The 13644-nt window shown below is 36.3% G+C and overlaps 1 protein-coding gene across 1 annotated transcript in view; it reads left to right on the forward strand.

Moving 5' to 3' along the window:
• The window catches only part of LOC132144243 (cilia- and flagella-associated protein 58-like), a 98010-nt gene extending 84578 nt beyond the window's left edge, over positions 1-13432 (forward strand). Inside the window, exons 18-19 of the mRNA XM_059555025.1 lie at positions 96-229; positions 13117-13432. Of these exons, the coding sequence (XP_059411008.1) occupies positions 96-229; positions 13117-13258 (276 nt within the window). The 3' untranslated portion in view covers positions 13259-13432. The remainder of the gene's footprint in view (positions 1-95; positions 230-13116) is intronic.
• The last annotated feature ends 212 nt before the right edge of the window (positions 13433-13644 follow it).

Consider the following 13644-nt stretch of genomic DNA (forward strand, 5'->3'; position numbering starts at 1 on the left):
GGTTGCCAGGCAAGATTGAAGCAACCAAGTGCAGAAATATAGAATTTACAAGTCAGGATATTTTAACAGTTTCAGACATACATTTTCTTTCACAGGTCTTAACAGCAGAGCTCAACATGCACGAGTCCCAATCAGAAGACTACAAGTATGAGATCGAACGTCTGGCCCATGAACTCCAAGAAGTCAAGAAAAAATACCTCGCACAGAAACGGAAAGACCAGGAGCACAGGTGAGAAAGGAAGGCTCTCATCATCTACTCACAATTATGATGTCCTTCTAAACCTGTATGACTTTCTTCTGTGGAATAACAAAAGACCATTTTTTCAATTTACAGTAAATGTGGTCTAAAGCATTCAAGCTCAAAAAAGGATGCAAAAGCAGAATTATAAAAGTAGTCCAAATGGCTCATAAAAGTCTAAAGTTGTATAGACCATGTTTAAGATGCTTGTGGTGCTTCTGCATGCTTTTAAAAAGCTTGAAAGCATCAGTCACCATTAATCAGGGTGAGTAAATGATGAGCGAATTTTCATAAGTGTCTAAAAACATCCATGTGCCAGTATTTGAGTGTATATGTGTGTGTGTGCATGTGGGTTCAAGTGCAAGACGTTAATCTCAGATCAGCATAAAATGTTACGTTTTATCCACTGTGTAAATCAGACCAGCAGAAAGCATCCATAGTGTTTGGATGTGTGTGGTGTCTGTGTATCCGTATATTTCATGGTCCTGACAGCAAACGACCTTCGATATTGCCAACAAGCAGACAAGAACAGCACCCTCTGACACGGATGAAAATGATACCCTCAGATAACGCTGAGAAAGGAAAAAGGCATTTGGAGAGAAATCAATGAGCCAGTGAATTGGAAAGATTTCTCTCGTTTCGTCTCTGTGTTCTTGGAAGCAAATCGTGACACTGAAAATTACAGAGTGATGCAAAATCGCTCTCTGTTACTCGCTGATTGTAGGACACGGCCAGATTCCACTGCTATTGGCCTTCGATCTAATGAAATTATGACTAATCGTGTGGTATTTTGGAAGCATGTATGTTGTTAATCCTGGGGAGTCTTATTTTCTAACGCAATTGTTTGGGAGAGAATGTTTTTAGGGGGGTTGACGATTGATTTGTATGCAATATTCTAAACACTACTGTTACCCATACAGTATACACACTTGTCACATCAGCCCACTCTTTCTGTCCCACACACACACATCCTTTCAGAACACACACATTGGGCCTTATTTCTGAAACATGAGCAGAGCAAATTTGTGTGTAAACCAATTCTTACGTTGTTGAATTGAATAGGACAATTTATGTAAGAATGTTTGTACAACGACAAATCAGTTCTGCAGGTGTTTCTTGAATAAGGCCCGTGCAATGTAGGTTTCTGCCTAAGATATGTGATAAAAAAAAAGAAAAGTAAAGTAGTTTTTCATACCATATATATTGTAACTAGATTCACTGGTTACAAAACAAAATAGAAGTGGACAAGGCTTTCTTCAGTTAGAGGTTGGCACATCGATGGCAACAGACACAGACTGCATGGATCTGATTGGCCGGTCTATGTCGCCTGGTTTAGATGCACAACTGCTCTACTTCCTGTCACATCACAGAATGTCCAACTGTTTTAACTGGACAGCTTTCAGACTTCATGGTGGACCAGTAGGAGTCTGAGGAAAATGCCGGTTGCCTTTGTGTGGTGTCTTAATAAGAGTGAAATGAATAGCATCCATCATCTCTGCTGATCTACAATTTCATAACTGTATCCCAGAGAATGACTTGATTTCTAATTGAGATATATAGGTGAGTTAATGATTTACTTTTCTCTATCAGTCCTCACAGTAGATTTATTCAGTGCGTTTGATCTGTCTATTAATCAAAATAATGAAGTAGAAATGCGTATACTACTGTTGAAAAAAAGTTTGGGGTCGGTAAATATTTTTTTAAACCAACCCCCCAGTAAAAACAGCTGAATATTATTACAATTCAAAATAACTGATTTCTAATTTAATGTATTTTAAAAAGTAATTTATTCCTGTAATTGTGAATGTTCATTTTCAGCATCCAGAACCTCAATCTACAGTGTCACACGATCTTTCACAAATCATTTTACTACCCTGATTTGGTGCTCAAACAGCATTTTTTTTTTATATTGTTAATGTTGAAAACAGTTGCTGCTTAATATTTTTATGAAAACTGTGGTATTTCTTTGATAATTCATTTAAAATAGAGAATCTTTTGTAATAGTATCATTATTTTTACTGTAAAGTTTTGATCAGTTTAATGTGTCTTTGCTGACTTTTTTTTTTTTACCACAATACCACCCAAAAAAAAAAAATCTGACCTCAACAATAATGTACGTAGGAATATTCTAAAAAGTGCAAATGTTCTAAGAGGTATTAACGTTTCTGTTAACTTTTACTTCCTCACTTCTTAAAAAAAAAAGAAAAAAAATGTAACATTGTTACTGTTACAAGCTTGTTTAAACAAGTTTTCTTTTTCAGCAGGGCTTGAAAATCTAAATATAAGACAATCAATGTGAGATTTAAATGTGTTTTTAAATCAAAAATAATCCTGATAGCTTTCTGGCTTTATAAACATTTTGAAATGCTGATGAAGTAATGTGCCGTGAGATTAGGTTCACGTCTGCCGCTATCCTTTTTCCTCGCTATGCATATTTATCAGATATAACAAGAAATATGAATATCCTTGTCCATTTTAACAAGGTGCCATTTAGTTAATATAATGTTCTTGCAACAGGTTTTTTTTTTTTTTTTTTTAACTTTACACCAAGCATGATAACTATAAAAGTGAAAATATAGTTCTAAAAATCATTCTCAATATTAAAGAATAGTCCACAGAGTACACACCACAGCTATAACGATAGAGGCACAGAGAAACAATATCGTTGGAATCAATTTCAAAGCATTAATGATAAATGATAAAAACATTGACAGCTTATCAGAATCCATCCTACTATAACGGACTTGAGAATTTAAAGCAGCTGTTGAGTGTGTGCTTAGATGCTAATATCATTATCTTTATAGTTATTATTCTTGGTGTGAACAGCTTTGAACTCTTTGTCTAGGCCAAGCACAGACATCACTTCCTCCTCTGTTTTAAATTCTCCTGGCTGCATGTTTAAACACCGTACTTAAGCCTTTCTGATGGGCAGAATATTGATTTCCTTTCCCCCCCTCCTCTGACATCTCGTGAGCTCAGACCAATGACTTAATTCTACACAAATCCCACATCACTGTTTTCACACCAAAACAAGTCATTCATAAGCAATTGGGAAGGTCTTGTTTTCCTCACACCAGCAGATGGATGAAGACATTTAGCTGAAGGACAGAGGTATTTAAGGAGAGCACTACAAGTGATTCAAAAGCCATTTGAGACAAAACAGCTACTGTACACTGAAACAGCTCTGTTAAGAAACACTAACACCTTGATATCGAACTGAATCTTGACTAAATTAAACCATTTTTTAAAGTGGTTTATTCACTAAAACAGTATTCACAGCACAGTGCTATCAGTGTTATGGAGTGATTGTGCTATATATGTATTTATTTACGATTTGTTAGTAGCTTTTAGCTTTTTATTTATTAGCTTTTAATTATTTAGTCAAGTTTATTTTTATGGAGCCCTAGACATGACTTGTGGGGGGCTTCAGAATTTCAGTAATTTCTTTATTTATTTTGTATTTATTATGTTATTGTGGCCATGTTGTAGTAATTTGTTCCTTAATCTTAATTTAACAAGGGAATGAATTAATTAAATGTGGCCAACAAATTATTAGTATCTATTTTCCCCAAAATGTCATGTGCAGGACTCCATGCAATTCACTTTCGTTTTCCCCAGCAGTGCAACATCCGATATAAATGTCCTGCTCGTGTGGGAAGTTATAAAGCTTTTCTTACCATTTACTAAAAGTGTCAATTGTGTTAAAATATTGGAGGAAAACAATGTTTATATTAAATCATTTCTATTAAATAATATGTGGTTTGGTAACGCTGAATGCTGCATGCTATGCATTTTACATTTTCACATTTTCAATTTACTGGATGAGACCGAGATGGCCGTGTTTCTTGAAATAAGACAGGAGATGAGTGGAACACACACACGGCATCAAGGGAGCAGAAATCTGCTTGCCTAGCTTGTTTGAATCTTTCTGGTTAGCGCATGTTACAGCCCGTCTACATTCGTAATGGGCAGAAAATCTTTCATGGCTTAGATCAGCAATTATAGCAACATCAATGAATAGATTTAGATGGGTCAAAACGAGTCGATGGATTGATTTTGATGGTTAACAGGTTGAATAAATAATGCAGGACCTTTGTGTGTAAATGTAACTGACCAGTAGATTTCCATTAAGCTTAATACAGTTGGGTTCAAAAACCTGAGACTTTCTCATTTTCACACTCTTTTCCCCTTTGCAAATTATATTATCAGCCTGAAAACACAATTTAGAGTTTAACAAAAACTAAAAAAAAAAAAAAAAAAAAAACATGATTGTCTTGCTTTAACAGCAGCAGCACTCCAGCTGACATGGATACAGTAAATTTACTCCTGACTAGTGACTACTGTCTATAGCAGATATTGTATTTAAAGCTCACTGACATAATGGCCTCATTGGTGTTGCATTGGAACAATCTACTCTGAATTATGCATTCATGCATTTATATGTTTAGCTTTTGGGGAGTTTGGGGAATGGAAAAGGTTTAAACTCCAATGCATATGTTGTGAATGGCATTTCAAAGAATCGACAATAGCATTATAAAGTAAATGAACACTGACACTCCCTTTGTTCCTAATAGCAGTCTCTTGCTGATCAAAAGCTTGGCGCTGTGTAATTTTGCTCCTTATGTTAATGATTGCATGGTTGCTTTCAGGACCAAATGAAATTCCCCTAATTAATTTTAGATTAAAAATAGTGGCCCCAGCCTTTTTCCCTGCTATCAAATAATCTGTCAGCACGGAGCAGAAGCTAAAGCAACTGTGTTTTTGTTTCGATAGGTTCAAGTGTGTTTACTCTTCTGTATTCTTTCCTGTCCTGTTGGGTTTTATTCTCTATCTTTCACTTAAAGGCTTTTATGCTTCATGCTATTGTTTTCCATTAAATGTCTTTTGTCTTTGTCTTTTTTAAATTTTCTCTCCTTCGCTTTTCAGATGTGCTCACAGACCATTTAAAACTTAATCTCGACCAACCCTTTCTGTTCTCTCTGCTTGCGTGGTTCAGCTCTACTGAGGTGTGGTATCTGGCTCCATCTGCTCCAAAACTCCGGAAGCCATTTTGGCTCATTCAGGACATTTAGATTAACTGCTTCAACCACACAATGGTGTTTTTTTGTGTGTGTTTTTTTAATACACCTTGGCTTCATGCAAAGGGTGCTACCTGCTTGTAAACATGAAAGCTTGGCAAGCTGGTGCCGTGTCAAGAGTAAGCTAGATGCCCACAGACATGAATGACTTTTTTTTTCTCTGATGTTACTGGGTAGCACAGCTAGTATCTTACCGTTCATCTAGATTTTGAAGAGAGGTTTAAGAGCTAATCTGTAATAATAATAATAATAAGAAGAAGAACAACAACAACAACAACCAGATAAAATCACTGCAATCTACTAACTCAGAGTGCATAAATCCATTAAATAAATAAATAAATATTTAGACACAAAAATTTTCTTAAAAAAAAAAAAACCTGTGCAGACATTTTGCTCTTTTAAGATCTAATCTGAGTAGAAGTTAATCAAAGAGTAATCTGTTTTACATTTTGGATTCAATTTGCTGTTCAGTACCACTATTTCAATGTACACTTTCATGCTTTTTTTTCCAGATCACAAATTTCCTTTTTATCATTGCTGGAGAGCTCATAAGGTTGGACATTTAAGTCCAAAGTAAATATTGCAAAACCACAAAATAATTGTCAAAATTGGAGTGGGTGGCAATGCAAGTTTCTTTATTGAACTGCAGTACCACACAAAGGATTAATTGTCAACCAAATTTTATTTTTTATACTGCATTTATAGAACCCTTAAGAACATGTTGAGAGCAAAGCAAATAAACACTGTTTGCTTCCTTCTTGTCTCCTAGGGAAAAACACGTAAAAAGCTCCAAGAATTTATTTCAATCTATTGATTGAATAAGGCCTAACAGACCGCACATCGAAATAGACCTCGCTTTCCCCCTCTCTCTTTCAAAGAATTGTAGGCCGTTTAAACCAAATGTCAGAATGGCAAAAACAAGAGATCAATAGTAATTAGCAATATTTTAATGCCATTGCTTGATGTCTTAAATGTTATATGAAGTTTTTTTTTTTTTTTCTCGGTTTTGGGGCAGTGAAGTAATATTACTCAAAGATTTCTTTTAAATCAGAGCAAAGCAGAAGAAATAAGCTTGTGGTGTCAACTAACGGCTCAGTGTCCCTAGACAGCATTGTATCGCAAGCCATCAATATTTCGCTAACCACTGCAAAACAAACAAATAACTTTAAACATTTTAAACTTTCTGACTGGACCTTTAATGTTGCCTCTCATCAAATCATTCATTTTCTGACTTTTTTTTCTTGCTTGCTGAATGGAACCAAGAGAAATGTAATCACAGCTGGCTCAGCTTGTAAATTCTCTGTTTCAGATGACGTGCGATGAATGATGGCGTCTTGATGCCTTCATTTGAAATGAGAGAATAGACAGGAGGCAACCACGCACTGACAAGTTCACAATAAATTGCATGCAAATGAGGACATGTGGATTATTGAATTCTGGGTAGCGAGTGAGATGAGCAGCATTGGTAGCCATGTTTATGAGGTGTGATGCAAACAAGAGGCAGTAATGAGAGTTGATCAAGCGTGACAAGGTGCAGAAACACTCAGCGTGCATATAAGCAAATGGGCAAATACAGCCCTTCAGGAATAACTTCTTGGCTCATAGTTGAGTGAGCACTTACTGACTGGAAATATCTTGTGGAGGTTTGGTTGAGAGCAGAGTCGGAGGTTTTAAATAAGAATGAATTACTTGTAAGACTTTTAGCTGCCACAGTTTTGTCAGTTTCCTGACAAGTTGTTTTTGTTTTCTTTCTGTTTTGGAGCCTTTTAGAGCCTTTTGACTTTGTTGGAATTCACATTGATTTCACAAGATGTGGACTATGTTATATGCAATTCTTTAGGCTCCCCTTGGAGTTTAATCACAATTAATTGTGATAAATTCAGCTGTCAGAAGGTATAAAACAATTATTTTAAAAAATTAAATAAAAATCTCACTGAATATTTATAGTGGTGGTTCTCTAAATAATGCCACCCATTAGATTAATGTGTAATTTTGTGTGGTTTTAATGTGTAAATGAACATTTTAATGTGTTTAATGTGTTGATTGCATAATTATTTCACTTCTTTGTTCAAACAATCATTCATACGATAAAATGCACTTGCATCTCAAAGTGCTTGTATAATGCAAAATTACAGAGTAATGCCTTGAGGACAGGACAAAACATTTGATATGTTTAAATAAATCTGCAAATTAGTGTGAAGGCACCCTATGAAACATGCTGCTGTCTATGATGTCATCACCGCGAGAGAAAAATACATGCTATGAGTGTTCACGGTTTGTGTGTGTTCACTGCTGTGTGTGTGCACTTTGGATGGGTTAAACGCAGAGCACGAATTCTGAGTATGGGTCACCATACTTGGCTGAATGTAACGTCACTTCACTATTTAAAGTTGTGGATCTTGAAGTTTATTTAGATTTTGGGCTTTTTTATCCAGCATTATGGTCAGGTCAGTTGATTTGTATTGTTTTGTTGTTTCAAATCAAAGAATCATACCATAATGTCTCGAGGACATCAGTGACTGTGGCAATAAGGGAATAAAAAAGCATAACATGTTTAGGTAATGGACAGAAAAACCTTGAGAGAAGCCAGGCTCAGCTGGAAGAGTCCATCCTCCTCTAACATTAGGATGAGGCATGCAGTATCTAACCATACTGCCTTACTTACCACACTACTGTCTTCAGATTGAATAGCAACATCTTGCACTTTAATTATGGAACGAATCTTGGTATTTAGCCAAGTCTTGTGGTTAAGGAGTAGTCTACTCCAATCTGCTCTAGCGATTCGCTGAGTCATGGATGTGGCTGTAGCCACTTTCAGGCCATTACAATAAAGATCACAGTCTCATGGGAGAGATGTAGAGAAGAAAAAAAAAAGTGGAGTGAGATTAAGTGAAAGATGGCGAGATGGTTCTCGTCCGTCTAGAGCAACCTCCAGTTAAGTCAGTGTTTTTGTGCCAAAACATAATGCAAATGATCCTCTGTTGAGCACTGTGGAGAAATTACAATCCATAGACGGCAGCTTTCAATGTCTAGCTGACATTGACATTGATTTTATTAGTATTCGGTTGATTGTAGATGGAAACGTGCCCAATGATGTTCAAAGAGGAATCATTTGTTTGGCTGTTTGCCTGGACTTTAGAGATTTTTTTTGACGTCTCTGTGAACTTCATTTAAAGTGGGATCAGTTTCAGATATTTCATCTGTAAAGGGAGATTTGCTTACATCGATACACAGAGACATGAAATTAGTAGAGAAGGCAAAATAAGTTGGAAGTTTGATATGCTCACACCAAACACATAAACACTCTCAATGCTGCATTAAACTGCCACCAGCGTTGGATTATGTGAAGGCTGAAGGTACTGAAAAACCATAACCTATATCAAAATAGACTCTCATTGTGATGCCTGCTGGACTGAAGCTCTCTGCTTCATGGAGAGCCGTGTAATTCCTCTCAGGGTTTGAGAGGTCTTGCTATGACCTCTTCCAGCGGAATGGGATACGTCCTAGATGTACATAGAAGAGGTTGCTTCTATTTTTTTCTATTTTTTTCAAAATTTGCAAGCTGGATCATAGAGTTTTGTGATGGCAGATCTATATTGTCTTGGCAAAGGAACCAGCAAAGTAAAAACACACACAGGAGTGTGATTGAAAATGTGGTATAATGTCTTTGCTACTAGCAGCATAGTGGGGAATTGTAAAATGAGTGGAAATGCCTTGTAGTCTGATTGCTATTGTTTGTGAAACTATTTTTAGCTTGACAAGCTTTCTTAAAAATATGGATGCAACAAGAGTTTTTATTTATTTTTATTTTTATTTTTGGCTGTGGCCAAAGAAGTGCATCTGCTAAATGAAAGTTAATGATTTTTACATGTATTTTTAGCATAAATGTTAAGTGGCACAAATGGATCTCAGTTATCTGTTGATTTATTTGTAAAATTTGTAAAATTACCAGCATGCTTATCCCTGGGTGCATTTAGTTTTTATTTCTGTAGCACGAAAATCTAGAAAGCTATTTGAAATCTTTTATTAATCCAATTATTATTGATTGCATTATTGAATGTAGGTGTAAAAATATGTTAATATGCGCTACCGTGTTAAGTATTCCTATCTTTCCATCATCCTTTAACATAATATTGAAAGTGAGAGGGCATGAAGACCGGTTGAGCTGTTTAAAGAAAGAAAAGTGTTTGTTGGAAGATACTGTATAATTTTACTGATGAAAAGAAAAGCAAAAAAAGTGTGAGAGGAATATTCACTGCTGTACTCCTAAAGATATGAAACCTTCACATTCCAGACACACACAGATCACCGTCTGTTATTGATTTATAATCTCTAGAGTGGCCATTCTTCCCTCCCTCCGTTCCTCTTTACTTTATTCTCTGTTTCCTTCTTTCCGCTTGCCTACGTGGAACTATAGATCATAATTGAATTACTGTGGTAGAGGGGACATATAATCATCCAGATGGAGTGAGCTGACTGATTTGAAAGACAGGCAAATAATCATATCTTTCCCTTTATTATTCCTGCTGGCATGGGGATGTATTGAATAAACTCAGCACGTAATGTAACTGCTTTCTGCATAATTCCATATAATACAGTTATGTCCTGATTCCTAATTCACTGATTTTTAAATTTACTGTGGATTATTACAGCGCTACTATACATGCTGATTGATTTATTTGCTCCAATAAATTAATCATGCGTTTAATAAACAATAGATGAATGTAATTTGACGGAGGGCCATTTTGTACTTAAAGACCAGGGACAGCAGGAACACTGAGATATACCTGTTTTTTTTCTTCTCATAAACAAATAAACAGGTGTTAAATTGGGCCAGAATGATTCAGAGCTGTGTTCAGCCACCTTTTGTTCAAAATAGACAAAAATGTTGGCTGTTTGTCTCTTGAGTTTTTTCATTTCTTGTATGCTGCTATAGTCCAATTTTCCACACTTGCTGTAGACTTAAAAATCACTCTAAACAGCGTAGCACTGAAACCGTAATGTAATTGTTAGAATGGCCAAGGATCAGCAATCTCCATCTACAACTATTGGCGCAGACCAAACTGTAAGTTGTAGAAACTTGGTGGGATTGTAGTACTCAAACTGTGTACAACGTCACTAAGACTCGCCCCAGTCGGCCAGACAGTGGCGCTACAGCCATCAAAAGTACGAAATCGCTCAAATCTCCTAACCCGTTTAATCTCAAGCGTATTATATCATTGGAATCGCTGGTTCACGATGCATTGAACACATGCCTCAGCAAAAACCTGCTTTTATTAAAATGACTATAACTCTTAAAATGGAAAGAAATATTTTTGCCAAACTCGAACATGTAGTTCAGTTTGAGGTCACAGTAAAAATTATGCTATGATTTTGGCCACTTGGTGGCGCTGCATCATATCATTCTAAACAAGCATGCAAAATTGTATGGAAATTGGGCAAAAAAGGCACTATAATAAATAAATGTTAAAAACACAATTTCTATAGTAAATTCCCTGAAATTGCATTTTAACCACTAGAAGGCAGCAGAGAACCACTTATTGGGTCCTTCTACTCACTGATATGCTTTTGACATTTGGATCCACATTTAGACATTCTGAAATCAATATTATTACATTTCAAATGTAATTTCGTCAGTTTACCAATGCATTTATACAGACATTTCAAAGTTTGATTGTTTCAATACAAGGTCGAAATTCATTAATATACGCAATTAGAGTTTACAAATCTTGCATTATTATCTGAATACATTAGAGTATACATTTGGTGTCAATTTAATAATTTTCTTAAACATAGTCACAATGAAACTGCATTTGACATCTAAATTAAATACAGTATACTGCTGAAAAGTTTAAAGTGAACTCTTTAATTTATTAAAGAAATTTATTCAGCAGGGATGCATTAAACAAGTCAAAAATGACAGAAAATAAAAAATAATGTTTGTGTATGTGTGTGTGTGTGTGTGTGTGTGTGTGTGTGTGTGTGTGTGTGTGTGTGCCAGAAGATTTCTGTTTCATATAATCAATACATTTTTTGGAGAATCAAAAAAAAAAAAAAAAAAGATATATTTTTTTGGATAATAAGAGATATTTATTGGGCAGCAAATCAACATATTAGAATGACTTCTGAAAGATAATTTGGCACTGAAGATTGGAGTAATGGCTGCTAGACATGTTCACCATCTGAAAAAAATCTTTAAAAAAGAAAACAAACTTTTAACCCTCAAGAATCTCCATCATTATTGACAGATTTTCCTTATGAGAGAATCCACTGCCTTCATCTCACAGCGACTGGCTGACACCCACCGTATAGCATTTCTTAACTTTTTAATGTTCTCTCCACTTTCCCTGCTTGTCAATCCCATAATCCTCTGTGTGAGTCAGCTCCAGTAGAGAATGCATTGAAAATGCACATTCGACTCTGCGCCAGTGAACGTGTACAGCTGAGACAATCTGATATCAGCAACTAGTTGAAGTATGCCACACTCAGAACTAAATACTGTTGAGTCAGTGTGCAGCTCTGGCACAGAGGAAACTTGTGAGCTCAAGCATCTGTCAACAAGTCTGCTTGTGCTGTAAAAGATGGAGATCATTGATAAAAGCTCTTTTACTACAAGCAGTTTAAAGGGTCATGAAACATTAAACTACATTTTCTGAGATTTTAACAAAGGTGTGTGTTGCACATTGTAGAAGATACTGTTATCAGCACATGAAATTAGCATATTTCATCTTACTGGCAACATTCATTTCATTCTGTTTGTTTACCACCGGGAGAAACAAAGTTTGGACGTGCTTTATGTTTGCTCATGTTTAAAGCTGGTTGCCAAATGTCTTCATCGGCCCCACTGTGAAATTGCATTACACAGTCAGTGAATATTAATTGATGGCATTTGGTATTGGACAAACAAAGTAAGTGAGAGATGTGTGTGTGTGTTTGAAAGGTCCTGGAATAATAGTGTGTTGAACGAGAGATCCATGATCACTGGAGCACAGTTGAAAGTGAGCTGGATAGTAACAGATGTTTTCTCCTGGGAAACAAAGAGCGTGTGGCTCTTTTTGTCTGGTGTGTGGGTGTTGGACAGGAGTCTATGCTACAAGAGGACAGAGATAGTGTATGTAAATGTGAGTCTGTGTGTGTAGCTTGAAATGTTTTTTTGTGGGATTTGTTTAGATGTGGGTGCTTCACCCCTCAGTGGATGTTTATTTCTGGGACGGTAATAGAAAAGCGTACCCAACCGTGCATCTTTCTGCACTTTAAGGGGTCATACCCACCCAGGATGCTTTCTTGCGTTTAACAGCTGTTAGACAAGTGCAATGGAATGGAACATCTCAGGATCTCGAGACATTTTAACAACTTGTCACTATAGTCATTTATAATGAAGACGTACATTTTACAGTAGTTTGTGTGAACACTCAGTACACTCAAGATGTTTGTGCCACCGCCTGCTTCTTCTTGATTTCAAAGTATGAAAGAACTTTCAAGCTGTTAATTAGGAGATGGTTTCATCCAAAGCAATTTTCCATGTAATTATTACAGCAACAGTCATCCTGAGGTTAGACACACATAATCTAAATGATAATGAAACATTAAGTTTTAATAGGACTGGACAATATATTGACTTCAGAGATATTTATTTATTTATTTGTTTATATTTGTATTTTTTATTAAATTAGAATAAAATAAACATCTGTTGGATGTGCACATGAAGACAAATTCAGACAGCGTAGCAAGAACTCAACTGCACATCTTGTGTGTATGACCCCTAATATTGTATTTTTCTGCTCTCTGTTATCTTTGCAGGGAGAAGGAGCAAAATCTCACCCAGGCAGGACAGCCTGTGATCCAGCCTCAGCGTCCAGACGACGCTAGATTCACTGGAGGAGGCTTCAGTTTTAAACAGCACAACAGGATGACACTTCAAGCTTTGGAACAACAGTCCTGATGCCCGCCAGAACCCTCTGAGGACCCTCTTCACCCATCCTCGCCTCTTGATAGACCGTATTTTCTCGTATTTATTCAGCTCTATTGGTGCTGGCCAACTACCCAGTCAGCTGCTGCAAGTCATGCACTAAAGTCAGTTCTTTTTGCCTTCTAGAATAAATAAAGTCTATTGTTTTCACTCAAAAGTTTCTGTTTCATTCTGCACTAAACACTTCATCCACACACAAACACAGACTCTGTTTGCCTCTCTAGTCCTCTGTTTATCTGTGTCGCTCTCAGATGTAGTGTACATACTCTGGTTTTCTAGTGTGCAGGTGCTGCCGACTATAATATGACACTGGGTGTACTTGTTGCCATCCTCAACACACTTGTACATGTGTTTTTTTT

The sequence above is a fragment of the Carassius carassius genome, chromosome 7 (genome assembly GCF_963082965.1).
Source record: "Carassius carassius chromosome 7, fCarCar2.1, whole genome shotgun sequence".
NCBI lineage: Eukaryota > Metazoa > Chordata > Actinopteri > Cypriniformes > Cyprinidae > Carassius > Carassius carassius.